This window comes from Arachis hypogaea, chromosome 16 (genome assembly GCF_003086295.3).
Source record: "Arachis hypogaea cultivar Tifrunner chromosome 16, arahy.Tifrunner.gnm2.J5K5, whole genome shotgun sequence".
In the NCBI taxonomy this organism is placed as follows: domain Eukaryota; kingdom Viridiplantae; phylum Streptophyta; class Magnoliopsida; order Fabales; family Fabaceae; genus Arachis; species Arachis hypogaea.
This window is the reverse complement of record NC_092051.1, coordinates 10,410,643-10,438,187: the sequence shown is the minus strand read 5'-3', so window position 1 is coordinate 10,438,187 and position 27,545 is coordinate 10,410,643. Positions and strand designations below refer to the sequence as shown.

Below are 27,545 nucleotides of genomic sequence, written 5' to 3'. Positions count from 1 at the left end.
GTTCTTAGTGTATATATATTGTTATTATTGAATTATATTAGGTGTATATTAAAATTAGTCACTAATTAAAATTAGCTACTAATATAAAATATATGAAAAAATATAAATATACATTAAAAATAAATTAAATAATATATGTATTTATATATTAATACATTAGTAGTTAATTTTAGTAGATAAATAACATTTTTGGTTACGATTAAATTATCTTGTGTTGGTTTAATTTGTAGGTGGAGGAGGATGAGAATAAAGCTCAACAGAGAGTGATTCCAACAGAATTTGGTAGGAAATTGTTGATATTGCGCTTTGAGGGTAAGTACTTTAATTTAATTTGCTACTAAAACCAATGTTATCCATGTCATTGTTTCAAAATAACCTTCATACATAGTTCATCTATCATTATCATCATCATCATCAATATTTGAGATGATGATTCATACATACAATGAACATTATACAAAGTCTAATTAGTGTTGGACATAAACAAAGGGATATTGCAGCTGTTATAAAAAAAAATTAGAAGCATTATAATAGATTTAAGTTATCATCATTATTCTAAATTTTATTTTGATTTTTTAATATGTATTTAATTTTCACAAATTATTAGTCTAAAGTTATTTTGCATGCATATGCATTTAATTATATATTATTAAATCAGAAAAAATTATTTTACACATTCATAATATAAATAATTTTAAAAACAATAGATATAAGAGTTTAATTTTGATGCAATATAAAAAAAGTTACACAATTAAATTCATAATTTAAGATGATTTTTTAGGCAATAAATTTTAAAATTAATTATTTGAGATCAGCCTCTTTACAAAGAAAAACTGAAAAACCTTGTCCTCATGTGACTTGATCCGAAAAGTTTCAGGATGATTTCAAATTGCGATAAACACTCCTTCTAATATTCCAATGCCAAAACCCTTCTTTAACATCCTCTTCCTCTAATATCACCAAGTCCTCCTCCACATTAATAGGTGGATTCAAATCTCTCTCTTCCTTTCTTTCTCACGTAGACATTGTGTAATCACTCACAAAGTTGACTTTTCATGCACTCGGATTCACAGTTTCACACACACTCTCGTACAAAATTCTCACAGAACATAATTCTATTTGTATTTGTATTACTATTATTATTATTATTACTATAAAGATAAAAATATAATTAAATATTAGAAATAAAAAAGTACAAGAGAGATTAAAGAATTCTAAATTTATTTATTGTTCACTTTATAACAAAATAAAAACTAATAAAAATAACAAAACTAATAAAAATATTAGTTTGTTATCCAATTCATATTTTAAGAATTTTTTTTCACAATAATTGAATTAATATTTTATATTATATTAGTTCACAATATCTATAATATATATTTTATCTATTTATCATTTCTGAATTAATGTGCTGTGGTGGAGTATGAAATTTTTAAAAATTCTGAGATAAATATGTTTATTTTTCTAAATTTTGATTTGTCATTTTTGTTTATTTTAATTTTTGTTAGTTATAAAATTTGATGGCTGAAGTAATTTGTTAATTTTTAACTATAGTTTTAAATTTTATTAACTTAAAATTTATTAAATTTAAATATTTAAAATTATATATTAAATTTTTAATAATTTTATTATATATTTAATTAAACTAATTAAATTTCAGTTAAATCTCGATTAAACCTTTAAATTATTGAACCAGTTACTCTATCAGTTCATTGAATGGTTCGGTTTTTTGCAATCTTGAGGGGGACTATGAGGCGCAGAGCAAGTATAAATAGCAGACGGAGGATGACAACTCTGTTAAGATTTGAGTATAGAGATTATATGTAGTGTAAATGAGTTTAACTACTAATCTTAATTTTTTAAATTTCAAAATCTGAATTTAAGTAATTATTGAATAATTAATTAAAAATCTCTTTTTTAATTTTTGAAATACATTCCTTTTTAAGCCGATTAAAATCATTAGCTCCACGTACTTTCTCTAAAAGTAGTAGCTGATTTTCACATTAATCTAGGTTATAAAAATCAGTAAACTTCCCTTTGAAAGCATCAATTTCACTTGGGTGCCTAACTTCTCCCAACAATCATTGTCACGCGAGAGTACCGGTAAAATGATCAAATTCCTTTTCCAATCCTTCTTTGTGCGGTGGATGAGGTAAGTCATATTTTATTTTTTCATGGAGTAACACAAAACAACGCCGTGAATTTTTTGTATCTCTTCTTCTAAATTATTCTTTACTTAATTGTCAGGAAACTCCAACTACAAAAGTCTTATTTTGCCGGTCTTCCAGCCGATATAATTACCGATATTTTTGTTAGACTTCCCATAAAGTCTGTTCTGATTTGTAGATGTGTTTGCAAGCATTGGAACACATTGATTTCTAATCCAAACTTTGCCAAGTTACTCCTTACTTATACACTTCCTGCCCTGATGATCCGACGCAAGCATTCAAGATTCTTTCACCTTGTTGAATATGACCGAATTGAATGGCATGAAAGGAAAAACAATCCATTCTTCAGCGGTGTGTTTGAGGTCCTAAAACCCAATAGCAGCAGTATAAAACTTGATCCTAAATTTGAAATTCCTCTCCTTGGTACAAAAGTTTATGCTAATGTGAACATGCCTCTCATTGATACAAAAGTTTATGCTAATGTGCATGTGGATGTGCGTATTTGTAATGGTCTTTTTTATTTGAGTTGGTCAAATAATATAGACATTTCACTTGTTTGCAACCCAATAACAGGTGAGTTCATAAGACTTCCAAAACACCCTCCAATCCTAAAACCCTGCGAGTGCGAAATATCTCGAGGTTTTGGTTTTCACCCAAAAACAAACCAATACAAGGTAATGAGAATCCTTATCTTTAAACATGATCATCCTATGGTTGTTGAAATGCTCAGAGTTGGAATATCGACAACATGGATAAATATTGAGGTGGATTATCCCAAGAATTTGATATCTATATCGAGATCTGCTGTTTATTTAAATGGGACACTTCATTGGATTGGTAACGATGTTGATGGCAATGCGTCGATATGGGCTTTCGATTTCGACAAGGAGAGGTTCCAATCCTTTTCTATACCGAGCGATGAGGGTCCAAGAGTTGACATATATGAATTCAGGGGTTTTCTTTGCATTATATATTTTAATGAGCCAATCACAATATGGATGATGAAAAGATATGGAGTTGGAGAATCTTGGACTCCCATTTTCGTAAGTTCTGACGGAAATATTAATTCTTCATTAACCACGTCTCATGATTACCTTGCCTTCCATGATCGTGAAAACAAAGAATATAGCATTTTTCGTATTCACTATAATGACAACATTCAAATTTTTGGTCTCGTTCCTACTCTTATCCCACTAAAGAATATTATCATTGGAGATAATGTGGAGGTGTATAATATTTACTCACTGAATTACCCAAAATTGAGGTTCTATTAGTTTTAGGAAATCATTTCATTTGATATTTTTTTATTAATAGCAATTTTCTATTCAATTGTTTTAGATTCACATTATAATACTCACATCTTATTTGATTGTTTAATTATTATTTCTAATTATTCAATAGTATTTGCAAAATTTCTTTTCTTAAACTATTATAATTTGAAATATAATTTAAATTAATTTAATTTATAATCCCTGTTGTAATTTTATTGGTTTAATCACCTTTGACGAAACAAAATTTTAAATTTTGAAAATTAAAAAATAAAGAACTAATTTAAATTCACAAACTAATTTTTTTAAAAAAGCAATTTAATGTTTTTACAAAATATTTTTTATAACAATGTACTCTCTACACTAAAAATCAATTCTTATATATTTGTATATGTAGATGTATTTTTTTTAATTAAATAATTAGTTATCCGAATAATCAAATTTATTTACGAACATTGTAATAAATTTATTTTATAAAACGTAAAATTTGTATTTCTATATAAGATAGTTAATTAGGGATTGATTTTTAGTATATTTATAACATGATTGCATAATTATATGTTGACCGCTATTATTATAAAATTAAAATATAAATTATAAAACTGTTAGATGCACAATAAAATTCGATCACTAAATTAATTACTATATATATATAATTGATTTAAATTGATTTTTTATAAACATATTATATGATTGTATTTAATATAATCATGTATGATTAATTAATAATTCATCAATATTACTAGCATTCCCATTCTAGTTATATATCATTTGCAGTAATTACTTTATTCCTAAAAGAAGATGAAGCTAACACTACTAATCATATAATCATATCATCTTTAAATTGATCCTAATCGTTAGCTAAGTCAAGTCTTACATGTAATTTTTTAATTCAATTCAAGTCAAAGAAAGAAAGAAAGAAAGAATCTTCAATTTCAAAAAGATCATAGTTAACAATAATAATGGTTGAACTGAACGTGGTGGTAAACTTCAAAATAATTAAAAGAAATTAACAAAGATGTATATATCTTGATAACTGAGTATTAGTATTGTACTAGTGCTAATAAGGCATGACTTAGAGTCAATTTTTTTTGTTTTAATAATCTTGATATAGAAAGAAAGAAAAAAGGCTGGTTGTTGGCATAAACAAGTTGATTAATTGGTGTTCAATTAATTTAGGGTTTATTTCATGATACTTAGTCCAATAAAGATGTTATGATAATATTTATTTAGTCTCATTTTAAAAACGTGATTTATAAAAAAAAAACAATAATTTAAAAAAAATAGCAATATTTTTAAATAAAAAAATATTTTTATAATATATTAAAATTAAATTATATAATTTATTATCTAATAATTAAAAAAAAGCATCCTTATATAAAAAAAATTATAAAATCATATTGAAGTATTTGCGATATTTCATATGTTAGTATTGTAGCATGCATCATACAATGTAACTTTATAGTCCTTAGTGTATATATATTGTTATTATTGAATAATACTAAGTGTAGATTAAAATTAGTTATTAAAATTAATTATTAATATAAAATATATATTAGAATATAAATATATATTAAAAATAAATTAAACAATATATATATTTATACATAAATATATTGACTGATTTTAATATATAAATAATATTTTTAATTACGACTAAATTATCTTGTGTTAGTTTGTCGGTGGAGGAGGATGAGAATAAAGCTCAACAGAGGGTGATTCCAACTGAATTTGGTAGGAAATTGTTGATATTGCGCTTTGAGGGTAATTACTTTAATTTAATTTGCTGCTAGAACCAATGTTATCCATGTCATTGTTTCAAAATAACCTTCATACATAGTTCATCTATCATCATCAATCTTTGAGACGATGATTCATATATACAATGAACATTATACAAAATTGTGGATGTGACCCAGACCCAAAAATTAAGGAACCATAGCTAATTAAGCTAGTGTTATAAATAACCCGAGTACGTTTTTTTCTTTTTTTTGTTTAATTAAACAAGGATTACCAATCACTAACGAGAACGTGGTACGCAAACTAGGTTTTAGTGTCACTCTAAATTTTAGAATGTTAGATTTAATGGTATTTGTATAATTTTTTAGAGCGTTTGAGAATGTTATAAATGGTTTCGGAACGTTATAAAATATCCTAGAAGATACTCTAAAAAGTTTTAAAAGACTCTGGAAGGTCATAGAGTACTCTAGAAGAGTGTGGATGTATATGAAAATATGAATAGTAGTATGGAATAATTCAGAAGTATTTAGAAAGTTGTGGTATGATAAATATTTATAATAAAAGTTCTAGATAGTTAATCTGGACTGTTGATTAGATTTAATCCTAACCATCCATTGAGGAGGTGGATGACTATAAATAGAAGGTGAGAGTTAGTGTGAGTCGTGTGTGCGAGTCATTTGTAAAAAAAAAAACACTCGAGTAATAAAGTGTTCTTTCCACCAAAGCTTCCTTTCTCTTGTATTCTCTTGTGTACTTAGATTTCTTGCTAAGTATTGAGGGTGAGGCTGACTTGGTCTTAACTTAAGAGGTTGAGTAAGTTCGAGTGCTGGCACGGTAGCGTTGGAGTGTGTGTCCAAGGCCGTGACAATTTGACATCAGAGCAAGGTTCGAGAGGGAGCACAAATGGTTTGTGGGTATGGCTTCTAGTGTAACCGTGGAGTATGTTGAGTCTCAAAGGGGAAGGGATACTATTCCTTCTCAATGGGGAAGCAAGATGGTGCGCTCTTCAAGTGAGGCTAGAGGTAAGAACTCTAACTTCTTAAAAGAGAGAGTTTCTATGTTGGAGAATGTTCTATCCTCTATGGATGAGCGCTTCCAAAGGAAGAACATGACAAGGAGACTCTTGAGGCTCATGTGTTAGGAGAACTAGAAGCTTTCAAAGAAAGCATGCTCCAAATTGAAGAGAAGCTTGAGAATTCCTTGAAGTTATTTGAGGAAGTTCGAGTTTGGTTTGAGGAGGCGAAATCTCGACCAATCATTATAAGGGAGACGACAAAGATTGATCTCGCAAAGCCAAAGGAGTTCAAGGGTGCGAGGGATGCTCGAGAGGTGGAGAACTTCCTATGGCAAATGGAGAGGTACTTTGAAGGCCAAGGGGTGGTCGAAGAAACAATAAAGGTACACACTGCAGCCCCCTATCTTTTTGATAATGCTACTTTGTGGTGGAGGAGAAAGTGTGCTATGAAAAAGGGTACTTGCAACATAGCCATATCGGAAGATTTCAAAAGGGAGTTGAAAAGACAATTCTTCCCTGAGAATGTGGTTTATGAAGCAAGGAAGAAGTTGAGGGAGTTGAAACACAAGAGTACGATTAGCGACTACGTAAAGGAGTTCACTACTCTCACGCTTCAAATCCCCAACGTAGCATCAGAGGATGCATTGTTCTTCTTCATTGATGGACTCCAACCTTGGACAAAGCAAGAACTACAAAGAAGGAATGTTAAGGATGTTGATGAAGCCATCGTGGTGGCCGAATCACTCACTAGGTATCATTAGGGGGACTCGAATCCCAAGTCTTCCTCTAACCCTAGTTCTACTAAAGGTGGGGGAGACAAAGGGAAGAGTTTCTCAACTAAGAAGGAAGGAAAATACTCTTCAAAGAAAGAGTACAAGGAAAATAAAAAGGCTTTCGTGCCCAAAGGAGGATGCTTTGTGTGCTAGGGACCACACCAAATGAAGGACTGCCCTAAGTTAGGGACTCTGGCATCTATCGCCGAGGAACGAGAGGCTCAATATCAAGTAACTGAGTGTGTTGGATCTATCCAACACATGAATGCTGTGAAGGGAAAAGAGACAAGGACTACAGAAAACAAAGGCTTGATGTATGTCAAAGCCTTTATTAATGAAAAACCCGTCATGGGTATGATCGACACTGGCACTACACACAACTTCATCACGCCTGATGAAGCAAGGAGGCTTGGGTTGAAGATCACAAAAAAGAATAGCTGGTTCAAACCCGTGAATACCAAGGGTGAACCCCTTAAGGGAGTAGTAGCAAAAGGGGTCGAGATGACTCTTGGTTCTTGGAAGGTCTTGTGGATTTCTCAGTAGCACTCATGGACAATTTTAAAATAGTCATCAGGCTCGATTTGCAAAGGAAGGCAAATATAATACCTATGCCATACTACGACATAGTATGCGTCATGGAGAAAGGGTCTCCATGTATGGTCCCTACAGTCTCTAAAGTTGGAGGACTACCGATACTCTTTGCTATGCAACTCAAGAAAGGGTTCAAGATGGGAGAGATTACATATTTGGCTCTATTACAAGAGGAGTCAACATCTGAAAGAGAAGACGTTCCTCCCGAAATTAAGGAAGTTCTTGAAGAAAATAAGGATGTGATGCCTCCCGAGTTACTAAAACAACTACCACCTAGGAGGAAGGTGGACCACAAAATTGGATTTGAGTCCGGAGTAAAGCTGCCTGCCTCAGCACCTTATAGGATGGCACCGCCAGAACTTGAGGATTTGAAGAAGCAACTCAAGAATTTGCTAGATGTTGGGTTCATCCGTCCATCGAAGGCACCTTATGGCGCACTAGTCTTGTTCCAAAAGAAGCATGATGGTTCATTGAGACTATGCATCGACTATGAAGCACTTAACAAGGTAATCATCAAGAACAAATACCCTATTCCTTTGATAGCCGATTTGTTTGATCAACTTGGTAGAGCCAAGTGGTTCTCAAAGCTGGATTTGAAGTCAGGATATCACCAAGTGAGGATTGCCGATGGTGATGAGTCTAAGACCACGTGTGTCACGAGGTATGGATCATATGAGTGGTTGGTGATGCCTTTTGGCTTGACCAATGCTCCTGTGACCTTCTGTACCTTGATGAAAGAGATCTTTCTACCTTATCTTGATCGGTTTATAGTGGTTTACTTGGATGACATTGTTGTCTATGGTAATACCTTGGAGGAACATGTAAAACACTTACGAACCATGTTCAAGATCTTGTGAGAGAATAACCTATATGTGAAGAAGGAAAAGTGTTCCTTTGCAAGGGACGAAGTCCACTTTTTGGGACACATCATTAGAGATGGAACTCTGTGCATGGATCAAAAAAAAGGTGAAGGCTATTAAAGAGTGGGAGCCGCTAAACAAGGTATCTGAATTGAGGTCATTCCTTGGGTTGGCTAATTACTATCAGAGATTTATCAAGGGAAACTTCGCTAAGGCTTCACCATTAACTGATCTTCTCAAGAAAAATCACTCTTGGGAATGGTCAAAGGAGTGTCAAAAAGCCTTTGATTTGTTGAAGGCTGCTATCACAGAAGGAGCAGTACTAGCACTGCCCGACTACTAAAAGGTATTTGAAATCTACACTGATGCTTCTGACTATGCTATTGGAGGGATTCTAATGCAAGAAGGACATCCTATTGCCTTTGAGAGTTGCAAGTTGAATGATACAGAGAGACGATACACCGTTCAAGAGAAATTGATGACTACGTGGTGCATTGTCTAAGAACTTAGCGTCGCTACTTACTTGGTTCACACTTTATCGTCAAGACAGACAATGTGGCTACAAGCTACTTCCAAACTCAGAAGAAATTAAGCCCCAAACAAGCTAGGTGGCAAGATTTCTTAGCTGAGTTTGATTTCGAATTTTAATACAAGTCTGGCAAGACTAATGTGGTAGCAAATGCGCTGAGTCGCAAGGCTGAGTTGGTAGCCATTTCCATGGTCGAAGGAGATATTGTGCATACCATCAAGGAAGGGTTGTTTCATGATCCATTAGCCAAGAAGTTGGTGGAGTTGGCTAGAGAAGGTAAGACCAAACGATTTTGGCTAGAAGACGACCTTCTCTACACCAAAGGAAGAAGACTATACGTCCCTAAATGGGAAAATCTAAGAAGAAAATTAGTGAGAGAATACCACGATACCAAGTGAGATGGTCACCAAGGTCAGCGAAGGACCTTGGCACTCATTGAATCTTCTTATTATTGGCCTCAAATGAGAGATGAAGTGAAAAGCTATGTGAAGACTTATCTTGTGTGCCAACAAGATAAAATTGAAAACAAGACACCAAGTGGATTGTTGGAACCTCTGCCTCCATCAGGGCAACCGTGGAAAAGTGTCTCTCCAGATTTCATCTCTGCCTTATCGAAGTCTGAGGGGTTTGGATCTATTCTTGTGATAGTGGATCGATTTTTGAAGTATGCTACCTTTATTCCTACTCCTACTGACTGCACTGCAGAGAAAGCAGCACGACTATTCTTCAAGAATGTGGTGAAGTACTAGGGATTGTTTGAGAGCATCATTAGTGATCGAGATCCACGTTTCACAGGACGACTATAGACAGAGCTGTTCAAACTCCTTGGGTCAGAGCTTCATTTTTCAACAAGATTTCATCCTCAAACCAATGGGCAGACTGAGAGAGTGAATGCCTTACTTGAGGCATTTTGTAAGCGCTAATAAGAAGGACTGGACAAAACTCTTTGACATTGCTCAATTCTCATACAATTTGCAAAGGAGCGAGTCCACGGGGAAGAGTCCATTCGAGATTGTGACTGGACAACAGCCGCTTACACCACACTCTCTTTCTTCCTCTTACTCAGGAAGAGCCCTGGAGCTTATCATATGATTAAGTCTTGGGAAGAATAAGCAGATGTCACTCGTTCTTACCTCGACAAAGTTGTAAAGAAGATGAAGAAATGGGCAGATAAGAAGAGGAGGCATGCAAGCTATCAAGTGGGAGACAAGTTAATGATTAAACTTCTTTCACAACAATTAAAAGCCTTTCGCAAGGTTCATAAGGGATTAATCCGCAAATACAAAGGGCTATTTGAGATCATTAGACGTGTAAGGGAGGTTACTTATAAAGTACAACTCCCTCCCTCTATGAAGATCCACCCGGTCTTCCATGTGAGTATGCTTAAACCATATCACAAAGAGCAAGATGAACCAAGTAGAGGTGACTCGAGTCCTGCTCCGCCTGTGGTGATTAAATCCTTTGATAAGGAAATCGAAGATATCTTAGCTAATCACGTCGTGCAACGAATAGGGGTACCACAAAGTATCCAATACTTGATCAAGTGGAAAGGGCTCCTAATAACTAAAACTAGTTGGGAAGCTCGTGAAGATTTGTGACAATTCCAAGAACACCTAGAGCGCTATCATGAACAGAACGCAATGAGGATGTCTGCGCATTAGGTGGGGGAGAATGTCACGGTAAATTTTAGAAGGTTAGATTTAACCGTGTTTGTATAATTTTCTGAAGTGTTTGAAAATGCTCTAGATGGTTCCGGGATGTTCTAGAATATCCTAGAAGGTCTTGGAATACTCTAGAAAGTTTTAGAAGACTCTGGAAGGTCATAGAGTATTCTAGAAGATTGTGGATGTATATAGAAATATGAATAGTAGTATGGAATAATCTAGAAGTATTTAGAAAGTTGTGGTAGGATAGATATTTGTAATGAAGGTTCTAGATGGTTAATCTGGACCGTTGATTAAAGAATAAAATACTAATAAATTTAGATTTATTAACATTTTAATGTAAATATATTTTGGTGAGTTTAATTCTTTTTTTTCTTCAAATGAAAACTCCCATACTCTAAAAAGTCCCACATTTTGCTGAAAAAATAGTAATTTTTTTAATTATTATGGTTTTTTTTAAGCAGTCTTTACTGTAAATGTATGATTACTGAAGTAACCAAATTTTGCCAATTATTATACAGGTCTGTGTAACAGGAGATAACGTTATTACTGACCTTTTGTACAAGCTTTTCAGTATTAGCAGGTTTATTTTATATTTTTGTTTATCAAATTTGAACTATATGTCTATTTATGTTTATTTTTAATAAATACAGTTGACTTAATAATCTTTGTTTTTATATGAATTTTATTTGTATATACTCCAAAATGATCTCAAATATGTACACCAAATAAAATGACTCGAAAAAGAAAAGATTTTTTAGCGTTCCAAAAAATAATGTCAATTTGATAAAATGCACCAAATATAGTAATACATATTCAAAAAAGAACTCTAGACTCTAGAGTTTAGATAAAAATGCATCAAATAGTAATACATAAACCAAAAGATAAATCATCTAGGACTGAAAACCAAAATGGTAATTTAACCCTATAATATTACTTTCATGGTGTGTTATTGCTGCATAATTGATTAGTTTTCTTGAGGCAAGTGATCATAAATTTCAAATTCGGAAAGAAGAGCAATAAAACTATCCTGTTTTTTGAAGAATGCCTAAGGTTTGTAATTATTAAAATTTATTTTCTTAGTTTCCTGTTTGATTTTGTTGATTGATAATATTAATAATGGAGGGGAAAATGAGAAAGTGAGAGAAAAGTAGAAAACTATAAGCGAAAATTTAATATAGAATGCGAATAATTTGTCAAAGTAAAAAACATTTAAGCAATTAGAATTATTTGTCATAATTTAAAATACATTATAGAATTTTATCTTCAATTGGGCAAGCCTACTAAAAAAGTAAAAAGTATTGAATGGTTCGCGTTTTATTTCTGTGCTCTAACATTTATTTCTTATTGTAATTTATTAAGCAAGTATTGGGGTCATAGTTGCAAGTCATACTATATCCACATCAGTTGGGATAGTTTTTACCAATTTAAGAGATCTTAGGAAATGTTACACTGATAATATTGCCTTTAAGATGTCTTATTTGCTACATAATTTAATACTTTTCTTCAGGCCGGTGATCTGACTCCTAAACTCGAGAAGAGTAACAAGATTGTCTATTTTATGAAGGATGCTTATTTTTTGCAATTTTTTTATACATTTTGATATCTATTTGTAAATTTTGTTGGAGGGTGTTAGAAACGAACTTAACTGCTTAAACTTATATTGTTTGGAGTGGAATAAAGTCTAAGTTGTTATTGTCTAATATCAAATGCCAGTTACATGAAACTGCAAACCTGTTGCTTATTTAAAAACGTAATTTATAAAAATTGCCCAAGATGACTTTATTCTTTTTTGCAAAGAATTGTGTTCGAAATTACTTTTTATTTTTAGTTTTTTCCGAAATGAATTTTACAAGTTTACATTGTGTTAGAATCTTTCCATTTGGTTATTTTGTTCAGGTACTTAATGAGACCAAGTAAGTGATACATATTCACAACTCACTAAGAATTTGTTTCATTTTTAATATTGCATAGAACTCCTACAGTAAAATAATAAAAAGAAAAGTCTAAGGGGTCAGCAACTTTGTTAAATTCTGACCAGTATGTAACCAGCAAAGAAAAGAGAGCCATTGGATGAAATCTCACACCCATCTCACACCATTAAAACCATCATTGATAGCTATTTGATGACTACAAATCACAAAGTTGCTGGCCCCTAGCATTCCTCATAATAAAAAGTTCCTCTATACCAAGCATAGTTATAGACAAACATAAATAATTGTAGGCAATCATTATTCGTTAATAATTTGTGCATTTCCAACAAACCCTTGTCTTTGAATGAACAAAGAATCCTAAAATTTATATTCCTTTGGCCACTAAACTTTTTGAATGGGATTTAAAGAACAGGCAGAAAGGACTTGAGTCTTGAGTTGATCAGATATTATTTATTGTTATTATGATAACATCAAATTCATAACAAACTTACATTCATATTTTATTGTCTAACACGTTGACCCTTCACATGAAACAAATAGGAAGAATACAGTTACCAATATACATTCTATTAATTCAGTCAATTCAGAAGTTTTCTTTTTTAAAGGGTGGAAAAAATAAATAGTAAAGTTGAAAGTAGAAAGAAGAGTAGGCTAGCATCTTCTTTTTGCAAACAAACATAAAAACAAGTTCTAATGTTTCTTGCAACTCAAGTAATGTCAAGGGAGTTGAACAGAATAGAATATGGTGTTGTGATCTATCATTCCATTTGGAGTGGCATTCTGTGACAAAGCCACAAGCGCCGGAACAAGACCCGAATTCCCCGCAAGAGTTGGTTCAGTGTAGTTATAGTTGGAACGCAAGTCATTGAAACCATCCAGCTTATCAGGACCACCAACCATGGCTCCTACAAATCACATTCGGATTCAGTTTCCTTCTGTCCCTCCACTTCCATCCACCACCACAACCATACTTCTTCCCCCTCTCACTCATAATAGATACACCCATGTGGTGAACTTCTTCAGGGTACCTCTCTCCAAACCCAACCACATAGCTCATCTTCTCTGGATTCTTCCCAAGTATGTAATCCACCTGAGTCCTAGCAAAATCCTCCAATGCTTCTGAACGGTAGAATTTACCTCCGCTCATTAGATAAACTATAAAGAGAAGCAACTTAGAATTGAAAAATAATGGAATTTTTTGTGTGTGTAAACTTACACAGTTACACATTACATGTTACATTATCAAACTCCAGAAACCATGCACATTTCAAAAGAAAGCAAAAAAGGAAGCCAAATTCCAAGAGAACAATTTCACAACACCGGCAACATTAATCAAATAATGAAATGAAATCAAAACCAAAGAAACAAATTTAGTTTTTTTTTTTTTTTTAAATGATTAATTAATTGGAGTTGACAACAGAACACTTATGCCTAATTTCCCCAGCAGAGCCAGTGAGGACTTCAATGGCTCCCATTCTCTGCATTGATTGTCCAAACTCCGTGTAGAACTTGTTTTGGTTACGCAATTCATTGACAATGTTCCTTGATGTCTTTGTTGTTAGAAGCGCAGCATCTGATTGGAACAGACCCTTGTTCTGTACAAGGATGTTATAATAGTCATTGTCAAATTTGGTGGAGCCATTAGGATCCAACTCCACCGTTGTGGTTGTGTCACTTAGTGCCTGGCATTTTGTCTTCAAGAAGTCAGCATATGTGGGGTTTAGTGAAGGATCTTGATCACCTTTTCCAGTGAAATTGAAAAGCCTATTGCTGAAGAGATTGCAATGCCCTACTCCAATTGTGTGTGCACCTACATATATACATATAGCCAATGCAGTTAGCCTTGGAACAAATTTGGATACTATTTTCTATCGAGAATCAATCTTAATAATAAATTTGACGAAAATAAATTATATTTATAAATATTATCGTATAGATCAATAATACCGTATACGTATACATAGAACAATGTTATATAACCAAAAATATTTTGGTTACACTTATATTTACAAAAATATTTTGGTTACACTTATAGTTACCAAAAATGCTATGGAACAAAACTGTACCTGATAATACAACGAGATCATGCACGGTGAGTTTTTTACTTTCGAAGCTTTGTTTGAGCTGGGTGAAGTTGAAGAAAGGTGGTGGGAGATTGGCCAAGGCTTCACTTGCTGTGGACACTCTCCCATCTCTTCTACCAGTAAGCACTTCCCACAGAGGCACATTATTAAACTGCAAATTTTATTGAACATTTATATATTAATTACTACATATTAAGACTCTATATATATATATGAATTAGTTGGATTTAATTTACTCGGACAGAAAAAGCGTCTCTAGTTGCCAATGCCAGAGAATGTCAGCACAAGATACAATTCCGGAACATTTTGCTTCAATTTCTGCTTTTATTATCATCAATGACATCATAGCCAGCCAATGATAAATTAGGAATAGAATCCTTCTCCGCTTTGTTTGTGACAGTTGAGTCTAACAAAACCGACCCGTCACAACCCTGAAACAGTAGTTTCAAATGTGACAGATATACTCACAGTACATCTAAATTAAATGTTTTAAGAATTCAAGGTCGATGTTAGTATAAAATGGAAATAAGATGTTTAATTACCCTGACGAAACAGTCATGAAAATGCATCCTAATCAATTTGGCTGGCAATTCAGGCCTTGCAGCAACGTGTTGTTGGATTTTGGTCTTAACAATAGCTTCAGCTTGAGGACAGGAATTTCTATAGAAATTTTTCCTAAGGTCGCCTCCGTGGCAAGCCCCAAGGAAACAAGACAGTAACACACAAGCTACGAGGAAAGATGTTGTCTTCATGATTATGCTCTTGATTATTTCACCTTAGCTTCTATGTGCAATATAGTACTATATTATTTGTAACTGAAGAATGGAATGTTGAACTACAATGTAGTTGCTCCTTTTTATAGGCATCTCATGTCAACTTTGAAATGCAATACCAGATAAGCATTATTCTATATACTATATCTTAATCTGTAGTTTAAATCGTTGCATGCATGTATTGTGGCTAGTTGCGTTAGGATAATAAGTACCTAATCACCTACCATTGAATAATGAAAATATATTAAAATAAAGAGTAAAGTATGTTTCTTTACCATGTTATTTGTGACTTTTTAGTTTATTTTTAATATTTGTTATTTATGTTAAAATTATTTTTTGATGTTAATTCTATTTAATATATTAGGGACAAACTTAAAAGCGTCTAGAAATAATTTTGATATAAATAAAAAATATTAAAAATAAAATTAAATAAATTAAAAACGTAAGTGATAAAATTAAATGTTAAAAATATTTTTTAAAAAATTATAAATATTAAAAACAATTGTAATTTAACCGAAAATAAAAGGATGATAAATCAAAGGTAAAAAAACTATTTTTCATGTTTGGCAATAAAATTATTTTTTTGCCAACGAGTTATAGTTCAGATGACATCATCTTTCCATATTCACTTAAAAGTTGCGGATTCAAAACTTCTAATCTCTCTATTTTTAATAAAAAAATGGAATTATTTTTTACTAATTCTATTCAATTTATGTAAATTCATAATATAGCATGCCAGCTTTAATTATATGCATTTCCGTTACACCATAAGCTTAATTAATTAATTGTAATTGGCATGTCAACCTTCATATAAAGCTTTTATTTATGTTTGATTTGACTTGGACTTAGTATGTCCTCCCCTCTCATCAGAGAGTCGAAGATTAAGTTGTATAGTTAACTTCTGAATAAATGAATCATATAGTAGTGTAATATCTTAATTCTTGAGGCTGTAAGAAATTATAACTGGCAAATTAACCTCTTATATAAATATATAGTTCTTAAGAATTTGACAAATAAAGCATGAATTGCATGCCGGCTAGGAAAATGTGCTTTATAAATGCTCAATTTAAGGGTTGAGATATAGGGTTTTTTTATATAAATAAATATATGAAAAACTTTATTTTCAGAAATACCCATAAATTGAAATTTTTTTTGAAATACGCATGGCCAATTCAAGAACGTCGTCCACGAAATGGAGTTGCCTATCAACTCACTTCCGGTGCCCGCAAAATGGAGGGGACAGCTGCAGAGTCCAATTCACCTACGGCGGACACGAAATGGAGGAACAGCCATTTAGTGGCTGCCATTCACAAAATGGGAAACCAGGGGCAGCGGATACGAATTGGTGCACTTCATGTGTACACCCACGAATTGCGTATATGTTTAAATTATTCGTTAGAATCCCTTCGAACATGCTCCCAGATTCACATGCTTCCAAGTATATCACCTTTTAATTTGTTTTCCAGACAAATGAATTAATGCATCAAATTCAATATTTTATATATGGAACTTGTTGCTTGAAACAATTCTACGTTTACCAAAATCTAATAGGGAAATGTAAGATTCTTTTTTTATCCTCAACAACTATAAAGAACGAGAGATTTAAGAGAACTTACGATCTTTTTATAGCACTTGGCGGCGTGTTTCTTTTTCAACACATCTATAAAATCGTTGGCAAAAACATCCTCACCAACTGGCATAGCTGATCAAATAATAGCATTTTGTGATTAATTATTTCTGCTTTTTTTAGTAGGAAAAATGAATTAAATGTAGATTCTGATAAACAACACACATGTTATGTAAAGTAGTTTTAAAGAAAGAAAAGGAAGGGAGCTATTACTTACTAACGAAGCCGGGGGCACCATGATCAGCATAGTAAATAAAAATGGTGTCATTAGGGCCACTGTCCACCACTTTACCAGTGCCTCCAGTAATAGCACTTCGGTTACCACTAAGCACAGTATAAAAATTTTTGGCATCTGTATGCTCTCCACTGTAATCCTACATAACTTAAACAATCACATTCACATTGCTCGGTGATATCATCATCATCATCATGCTCCATATATTTTAAAATAGTTGTCATTTTAAAACTTTAGTATACCAATAATTTAATACGTCTAAATACAGTACAATTTGTATTAAAATACATGGGCAAATCACTTAATTAAACCAAGGAGAGCAAAAAATTACACAAATCCACCAAACCAAAAATTAGTTCATAAATCAACCAAAGCACATTTCTATATAGTTCGAATGAGGTTGTTTCGAACTTGATTTACATGTAATTCGAATCACTTTGATTCGAATTACATACACACGCACACACCCACTAATTCGAATCAACTTGATTCGAATTACAAACATGCAATAATCCGAATTACACCTTGATTTATTAAAAAAATTAATAATTTAAAAATTCAAAAAATATATATTTTATTTAGGTGAAAACTCAGATGCAGTCAACTTCACGTAAAGTTAATAGTCGAGAATTGTTAAATAATTTGACTAATTTAACTAAATTTTCGTCTAACAACTCTCAAGTTATTAACTTTACGTAAAGTTGACTGCACCTAAGTTTTCACTAACTATTTATCGTCCGCTGGTGGAAATTTTCTGAGGGTACTGCAGAGAGATTAAGAAAGGCTGTCAGAGAACCAACAGTCCTCGCTACTATCTTTCTTATATCGAAAAAGAAAACGAAGATGGAACACAATCAGAACAAGAAGAATTTTGGATTGTTGTTCAAATGGACACAGAGAGTCCTGCAATATACAAGAAAACCTGTTTGGATTATTATTTCGGCCAACCGATCCTAGTAAATAACCACTAATCATATTTTAATGCCGATGGACACTTCCAGTTTTGAAAAAGGGTAGGGCTTTCGCTGCCGATGCGCCGAGGAAGCGGGATAATGCCGTCAGCCTTCCTGCCAACCGTTGGACATCTTTGATACAACCCGGGCTCTTCATCTGGAGAATTGCTTGACACTTCTCAGGGTTGGCTTCTACTCCTCTTTGGGTGATCATGAATCCCAAGAACTTCCAAGCCTCCATGGCAAAGGCGCATTTGAGCGGGTTGAGCCTCATGCCGTGTTGTCGGAGGGCCGCGAACACGCCCCCCAGGTCGCTTAGGAGATCGTCGGGCCGTGTGGTTTTCGCGAGGATGTCGTCCACGTAGACTTCTACTGTCTTGCCTATGAGCTCACTGAATATCTTGTTCATCAGTCTCTGGTACGTGGCGCCAGCGTTTTTCAGACCAAATGGCATCACCTTGTAGCAATAGATCCCTCCTGGCATTATGAACGCCGTTTTGTCCTCGTCGGGTCGGTGCATCGGTATCTGATTGTATCCAGAGTAGGCGTCCATGAAGCTCAGATAACGGTACCCCACCGCCGCGTCGACGAGTGCGTCAATGTTGGGGAGGGGATAGCAGTCCTTGGGACATGCCTTGTTGAGGTCGGAATAGTCTACACACATTCTCCACCTCCCATTGTGCTTTTTCACCAAGACCACGTTCGACAGCCACGTCGAGTAGTCTAGCTCTCGAATGAACCCTGCTTCAAGGAGGCTGGCCGTCTGCCTGGCCACCTCTTCTGCCTTTTCCTATGACATCTTCCTCCTCCTCTGGGCCACTGGCTTAACTTCCGGCTTGACGGCCAGATAGTGTGACATGAGTTGGGGATCTATCCCTGGCATGTCGGCTGGCGTCCAAGCGAAGAGGTCGGCATTAGCTCTGATCATCTCCATCAAAGGCTCCTTTTAACTCATGGGGGAAGTTTCTGTTTATGAACGTGAACTTTTCCTCCCCATCACCGACCCTGAATTTTTCCAAGTCCCCTTCTGGCTCAGGTCTGGGCTTGTCATCTATTCTGGCATCCAGGTCGACAAGGAAAATCCTCGATGCTTCTTTGGACTTTTTCCTAAGAGAGAGGCTGGCGTGGTCGCAGGCGACTGCCGTTTCCAAGTCTCCTCTGATGGATCCTACGGATCCGTCATCAGTAACAAACTTCATTACGAGCAGCTTCGTGCTAATCGCTGCCCCAGGGTCGTTGATGGTTTTTCTCCCCAGGATGATGTTGTAAGCTGTGGAATCTCGTAAGACAACAAAATCGGCCATTACTGTCCTTCGCCTTTGTCCTTGTCCCAGGGAGGTCTGGAGTGAGATGATCCCATCCGGCTTGATGAAGTGGTCACCCAACCCTACCACACCGTGCTGGTGGGTCGCCAGATCAGCATCACACAGTCCCAAGACATCGAAAACGTTGCGAAACATGATGTTCGAGTCCGCCCCTGTATCCACCAGGATCCGTTTGACGAGGCCGGTTCCGACTCTGGCCGTGATGACCATGGGAGGGCTTTCTGGTACCTCGTCGAACCATTGGTCCTCGGGGCCGAAGGAGATGGATGGGAGTCCCCTGGAACTTCTAGCGGATGAGAAGGAGACCGCCAGGACTTTGGCGTCTTTCTTTTGTGCCGATTTCGACCTCGGGGCGGAATTCCTCGCTGTTACTACGTTCACCACCGTGAGACCGTGGTCGTCCCCTTCTGGTTCTTGGCGTCGTCTTGTTGCCCGGGACCTGTCCTCGCCATCGTGATCCCGGTTTCGTCTCCTTGGCTCCCTTATAAGGTGGGAGAAGTCGGCAAGCTTTCCATCCCTGATTGCTTGTTCCAGGGCGTCCTTCAGGTTGAAGCGGTCTTGGGTCTTGTGCCCATATCCCTTGTGATATTCGCAGTAAAGGCTTTTGTTTCCCCCCGTCCTGTCCTTCAGGGGTCGAGGTCTCGACAGTATCCCCTTCTCGGCTATCTGTTGGTAAACTTCCGTGATCGGTGCCGTGAGGGGGGTGTAGTTGGTGAATTTCCCGACTCGGGAAAATGGCTTTGGCGCCTTACTCGGACCGCCGTCCCTGGCGTGTTCCTTTTGCCTTTCTCCACCCTCATAGTGTCGGGTTTGGTTGTAGGGGGGTTGCCGTTTATTGGCAGCCACGACCCGGCTGACCTCTTCATCGTTAATATACTCCTTAGCCACGCATTGGATCTCCTGCATTGTCCATACTGGCTTTGTGGTGAGGTGCTTTCTGAAGTCCTCATTCAGGAGCCCGCTCGTCAAGCACAAGCTCGCTACTGAGTCCGTCAACCTGTATAATTCCAAGCATTCGTCGTTGAAACGATCTAAGTATTTTCTAGTCGGTTCCCCGGCTCTTTGGGTCACCCCCCAGCAAATTGATCGGATGCTTGGCTTTGGCAATCCTGGTTGTGAACTGAACTAGGAAGGCATGGCTGATGTCAGAGAAGTGGGTTACCGAGCCCTGCGGGAGGTTATTGAACCACCGTATTGCAGGTCCCGCGAGGGTGACCGGGAAAGCGCGGCACCTTACCTCGTCTCCCACTCCTTCTAGGTTCATCCTGACCTCAAAGGCCGTGAGGTGTTCCAGCGGGTCTTGCGTTCCATCGTACCTCATGTCCGTTGGCTTGTCAAAGTGTTTTGGCAGCCGGACCTCGAGTATGGAACGGTGGAATGGGGTCGCTCCCATTATTACGGGTCCCCGCGTTACCATCGTTCTTCCCTCGTCGCTCTCCCGACGAGCGTCCTCGTCCCCGTGGTTCGTGGTACGCCGCCTCTCACGTCTGGCGTAAATGACGGGGTCATGACGTCTTCTCGCGCGTCCTCTCTCCCCGGTGCTTTCGGACTCAGCTTGGGGGCTAGGCATGCGTCTGGAGCGACTCCTGGAGCGAGAGAGGGAGTGACTCTGCTCTGGGGTGTGTCGGTCGCGTTCCCTATCTGCTAGTCGGCGTTCTAAGTCTTGCATTCTATGGCGTAGCTCTTGCATTATTCTGGCATGGTTGTCGCCAGTCCCCCCAAAGGGGCGTCTCTCCTGTGATTGGGTTGCGTTCCTCGGGGGCGACCTTGGATGTTGTCGGGTTTCCGTCGCGGCGGCGTCGCCTCCGGGTACGGCCTCGCAGCCTGTCCCAGTTTGGACTAGCACGAAGTCCATGGACGAGTCCCCACAGACGGCGCCAATGTTCGGTAGGTCGGCTACCGGACGGTTCGGGTTGAAATCCTGGGAAATGGTAGGGGCTCGTCAGGTTGTAGACTACCGGCCAGGGGTGTGCGAGGTCCCGAGTACTTCGTGTGAAAAGGGGGGGGTGCCACCTGCAAAGACACTCCGACGCTCTTGTCTGTAAATGTGCAGGCGAAAAAGGGTGATATGATATATGACGTACCTTGGGGGAAGAGTAAACCTTCCCCTTATATACTGTCAGAGGTGGGCCCAATGAGGACAGGCCCGCTTTATCAGGGACGTTATCCCACAGCCGTGTATGAGCTGTCCGGGACGCGTGTCCGGGTTGGGGCGCGTGTCCGGGTCGGGTGGTGCTCGGGTCAGGCCGACCCGTAGAGGGTTTGGGCCAGGCCGTAACAAAATTTAATTTTAAAAAAATTGTTCTGAATTGAACTATTTTATTTTTATTTTTTAAAAATATATCCAAATAAAAAAATTAGCAACAATAATTTACATCCAATAAAAAAATTCACTGTAAAAAAAATAGATAAATTTTTTTTTATTTACGTAACTGACCTAGGTCGTAAATTAATGAGATAAGAGAGAACGTGAATGTATGTAATAAAAGAGAAGATGAGTTAGTGAAAGTTTTTTTAACGTGGAATAACTGATCTATAGTGGAATAGATTATTAAAAAAGACAAAATTAAAAGAATTTTTTGAACACCATATAATTAGTGTTATAAAAAGGAGGTGAATTCATAATTTTTGTGTCTTTATGTTTTGATATATTAACAATAAGTATAAAAATAATTTAGATAAAAATGCTACCTGTGCCTGGCATGTTGCCCACATTTTTCTTTCCTTGATTTAAAACTTTTATCGTTAATAATGTAGTAAAAATGCTTAGATTATGGCACATTTAAAGAAATTACAATGCAAGAAAAATGCAAACAAGATGACAGTGTAATAAATAATACAACATCAACAACTACAAGGCCTTCTCCTAAATAATGTTGGCTACACGAATAAAACTACACTCTAATTTTCCATGGTAGATCTTAACAGTGTTTAGCCTAAATAGCTATACGTGGAATAAATTAAAAAGGTAAAAGAATAATGAAAATATTAATTGGATAAATAAATTAAAAAAATATAGGTAAAAATTACAGATGAATATAATAACTACAATACAACTAAATGAAATTTGTAAGGATGAATGTGATAAAATCGAGGATGTTAAAGGTAAAAAAATAATATTAGCAAAAGAAATATAACAAAGTGTATCGAAAGATAAAAAAAAAAAAGCATTTTAACAGAATAATTAGAATGAGGCTAAATTGATGGGCTGACCATCGGAGTACAATACTCATAAAGTCATAAATCTACTCAAAATAACACTATACAAACAAAGACTAACATAAAATTAAACAAAACATAATTTAAATGAATATTTCAGAATATAATAAGATCTATAAAATAAATTATTTATCATCACTGGTTAAATACTTGTTGACTTCTAATCATAGTTATCAGAACCGAACCAGTAATTAAACCGATAAGACTACTGGGTCACTAGGTCACTGGTTCAACTGTTGGGTCACAGGTTGAACCGATTGATTCGGTTATAATTAAATAATTATATAAAATTTAATTTCTTTTTATAATATTTTTTCTACAAAATTAAGTTATTTTAATTATTCAATAATTTATTAATTAACTATATTAATCAAATATATGTTGAAAAGAGTTAATATTAATAAATATTATATAATTATCAATAACAAAAAAATATGGTATGGTTAATAAAAATATTTCTGTTTATCTTTTTAATTTAAAGAATATTTAACAATATTTAATATTTTTAATAATTATATAAAATTAAAAAATAATTAATTTAAGTAAGTAAATATAAAATAAAAATTAATTAAATTAAATATAAAATTACTCATTAGAATAAAAAGACAAAAGTGTAAGAAGATTTTAAATTGTACACTACAAAAAAAAGGGGTTAAAATGGCGGTTTTTTAAGATAATTACGGCGGTTACAACCGTCATTATTGCCGAAAATGGCGCCTCCAAGAAACGCCGGAATTCTGGGCGCCATTCTGGTTATTACGGCGGTTTTCTGAAAACCGCCGTAATAACCAGTGGATAATACGGCGGTTTTTTGGCGGTTAAAATGGCGGTTTTTAACCGCCATTTTAACCAAATAAAACGGCGGTTTTGTTGTTGTTTAAAATGGCGGTTTGTAACCGCCGTTTTTACCTGGGTTTAATGGCATCCTCCTCGTTTAAAATGGCATTTATAACCGCCGTTTTTACCAGGTTTAATGGCATCCTCCTCGTTTAAAATGGCGGTTTGTAACCGCCGTTTTTACCTACATTTAATGGCATTCTTTTCGTTTAAAATGGCATTTCTAAACGCCGTTTTTACCATGGTTTAATGGCATTCTTTTCATTTAAAATGACATTTTTTAACTGTCGTTTTTACTATTATTTTTATCTTGTTAAATAAATAATTTTTTTATTAAAATTCCACAATAACAAAATCATAATCTATAGACAAAATATTATATAACTCAAAAGTATTAAACATAATATATGATTTTTTAGTATTACAAATAAAAAGTAATAACTCCTATACAAAGTATCAAACTAAGAAATATTGTTAGTTCTATTATATTGGGAGTTTTCCTAGAGATGCTCAACAAATTTGCTACAGATCATTCCAACATTTTCATTTTCATACTCATCATCACTGCAAGCTCAACAAATTTGATTTTTTTAGTCAACTCATCATCATCCTTAAGATTTCTATCTAGGCCTCCATTTGCATCTCGTCTCCTTTTTGCAGAATCAGCACTGCCATAGCTCAATAAATTTGATAAGTGTTTAGGTTAATTGTGTGATATGTCCAGTATTCAGAATCAGAACAAAATGTGTTGGTGTCTTGTACTTAAGATATATCTAACATGGAAACAGAGAAAGCATTATCATGTGCAAGAAATACATATAAATTAAATGTTTAGCACCATAATATTTGAAAGTGCAACGCGCTTAACTAAGGTCTTATAGCTGTCTGAGGAAACATGATACTTTGCATCCCTCTGATGCACCAGATCTGGCCTCACCAGCCCAAGCTTCACCCCTTGTGGTGACATCATTAGTGCTGGTGCACCCAGTGGAAACCTATCTCCTGCACCAATAATAACACACAAAACTAAGCTTAATTAAACTCCTACAATATAATAACACAAAGATTGTTAACCTCTATTATGCTTATGAAAATTCTCTGGTCCGCATAACAAAAGTGAAAATGAAAGAGTAAACCTTATTGCAATTTGGTATGAGATCTTGCAATGCACGCATCTTCTCATTGATCCTGTCTCTTCGCCTCTGTATAAGTAGAAGATCACAATGATAATCATACAGATCACAAGCAACAAAACATATGCTACAGATGGAAAATTTGTTGTTTATTTGCAACAGTACACAATTGGCATATGGTCTTCACTCACCCTTTCACATGAGCTGCATCTAAAACCACTTATGAAATTACTCAAAAAGAGGTTCTCAAGATAATTATGAAGAATTGAAACTAAATACCGCTTATACTACTTATAAATAATGTACAGTCCCAGTTCAACAAGAATAAAATAAATTCATGGACTTTGAACTTTGAACAAGCTAGGAAAGATGTTGCTATGAATAGTAAATAATATTCTCACTAGTAAATAATATTCTTAATAGAAAAGCCAGATTCAGTAGAGTTGTTTTCAAAACAGAAACGCCTTGCCTTTAATCATAGCTCCCTCATCTCTTCTAAAACCTCAAACTTGTGAAATTCCCAATTAAACATATCATTCAACCATCAAAAATGCAAATCATATACAAATCATGATTAATTTTTTATACATTATGATGAAAGCTTAATATACAAAAATGGTGTCATAATTGGAAGAGTAAGAGCAGGAAGCAGTAGAAGAGTAAAGATTTAAGAGGGATCTTGAAGAATTGTAAAGTCATCCTCCTGCACCTTCAAATTATAGTGCAGCTTGAAGATTTCAACTATAAGAATATTAAAGTTTTTTTTCCTATTATTGTTTGAAAATTTATAGACTCGAATTATGCAAAATAGTGTTAGTTGGGGAATAATATCAATTAATGTAAATTCAAAACATACACAATAGTTTTAGTTGGGGAATAATATCAAACAGACAAAATGCAGAGAAAGAAGAGAGCTTACAAGGATGTTGAGTTTCCCTTGGAATTCAGAACACAGAGTCCATCAGCTTCTCCCTCTGATGAGGAACAAAGACATTGCAAACAGAGTCAGTAACCTCAAAACCAGAATCATTTAATTAGATGAGACTTAGTGAGCTCATCTTCGTTCCTTGCACACGCGTGCACTCTTGCTCCAAACCCAATCAGTTCCTCCACAATGTCGTGACTTTTTTTGAAGAGAAAGTAAAGTGTTGTATTGTACTAATTTCGGACAAATGATGCAGATTATGAGATCATTCAGTTTAATAGAACAGATTAGGTCTCAAACTAAATAAAATCAGAAGCAAAAAAATAACGACAGAACAGAAAATACAACAGTAACAAGCTAACAACAGCAACATCACAAAAGATCAATGAAAATTAAAATACACAAAAGAACCAGCATTCTTTGTTTCTTCCTACTAGAGCATGAACTAGATCTAAAAGGATGAAGAGGAAGGAAAAAATCAAAGAAGAAGATTAAGTAGATTAGCTATTAGAAGTGACTGAGATGGTGAAACCAAATTGTAGAAGCTTGCTGAAGGCAGCAACAACGGCATTGCTTGCCGAGGTGAGGAGGTGAGCCAGATTGAAAATCAGATCATAGAAGGCAGCGACAACGGTGTTGCTTGCGATGGTGCAGAGATGAATGATGGCGATGAGATGAGCGGCGACAAATCTTCATATCGAAGCCAAATCGTTGAAGCTCGCTGAAGGTGACAACGGTGTTTCTTGCAATGGCGAGGAGATGAACGATGGTGATGAGACAAACGCTGACAAATCTTCAGATCAAAGTCAAATCGTAGAAGCTCACTGAAGGCAGCAACAACGGCGTTGCTTGCAGCAGCGAAGAGATGAGCTGCAACAAAGGGATGAGCGATAGCGAGGAGTTGAATGACAGATCAGGAAGATGAACAATGGCAAGAAATTAGGGTTCGTCATTGACACTCATCCTCATTTTTTTATATGCAACAATACTAATGACACTCTCATATGCAATATCACTCGAGTTAAAAAGGGGGAAAAAATTCTATGGCGGTTTGAAACGCCACAATCAACAAAGCTGCCACAAAAACCATTAGCATTATGGCATGAGTTGAAGCTGCCGTAATTAACAAATATAATGGCAGTTTTTTTAACCCGCCACAAAATTAGTGCCATTTTTACCAATATTTTTTGTAGTGGTACATGAGTAAAAGAGTTAATAAGATAAAATTATTATTTTTAAGAAATTAATTTTATTTTTTTGTTAATATATTATTCACTTTTCAAATTTATTAGATAAATATTTTTTTTTATTTTAATGTTGACATGACTTTATTTATAATTAAAATTACTATAAACCAAAATATAATTCTAAGAATAATGATAATAATATTATTCTTATTCAAAAAGAATATATATAAACTAAAATACATGTTTTATTTAAATAATTGTTCCGTATAGAGAAGAGTTCATGAGATAAAGAAGGAGAATAAGAAAAAAACAAAAAAAATTAAAAAAGGGAGATTGTAGGAATAAAGAATTGAACAGAAGTTATACGTGAATTTTTATAACTGTTAGTGAAATATGTTAGTGAAATAAGTAACTGCAAAATAATTTTGAATTATATTAGTAAGGCTAAAATAGGAAATAGAAAATTGGACACCAAACCCCATGTATTGGCATTATATATTGTTATATACAAAAAGAATATATATAAATCAAAATACATGTTTTATTTAAATAATTGTTTACAGAGAAGAGTTCATAAGATAAAGAAGGAGAATCAGAAAAAAACAAAAGAAATTAAAAAGGGAGATTGTAGAAGTAAAGAATTGAACAGAAGTTATACGTGAGTTTTTATAACTGTTAGTGAAATATGTTAGTGAAACAAATAAC

General features: G+C 35.0%; 1 protein-coding gene and 2 pseudogenes across 1 annotated transcript; 1 reads left to right on the top strand and 2 right to left on the bottom strand.

Moving 5' to 3' along the window:
* Window positions 1-2,147: 2,147 nt before the first annotated feature.
* Window positions 2,148-3,442, top strand: LOC112756613 (F-box protein At2g23160-like). Its single transcript, XM_025805228.1, has 2 exons — window positions 2,148-2,152; window positions 2,248-3,442. The coding sequence occupies exons 1-2, from the start codon at window positions 2,148-2,150 to the stop codon at window positions 3,440-3,442; spliced, it is 1,200 nt and encodes a 399-aa protein (XP_025661013.1).
* A 9,673-nt stretch (window positions 3,443-13,115) lies between these two features.
* LOC112756612 (endoglucanase 9-like) overlaps window positions 13,116-27,545 on the bottom strand; it is a 43,079-nt pseudogene continuing 28,649 nt past the window's right edge.
* On the bottom strand, window positions 13,721-15,678 carry LOC112758627 (peroxidase 3-like; annotated as a pseudogene).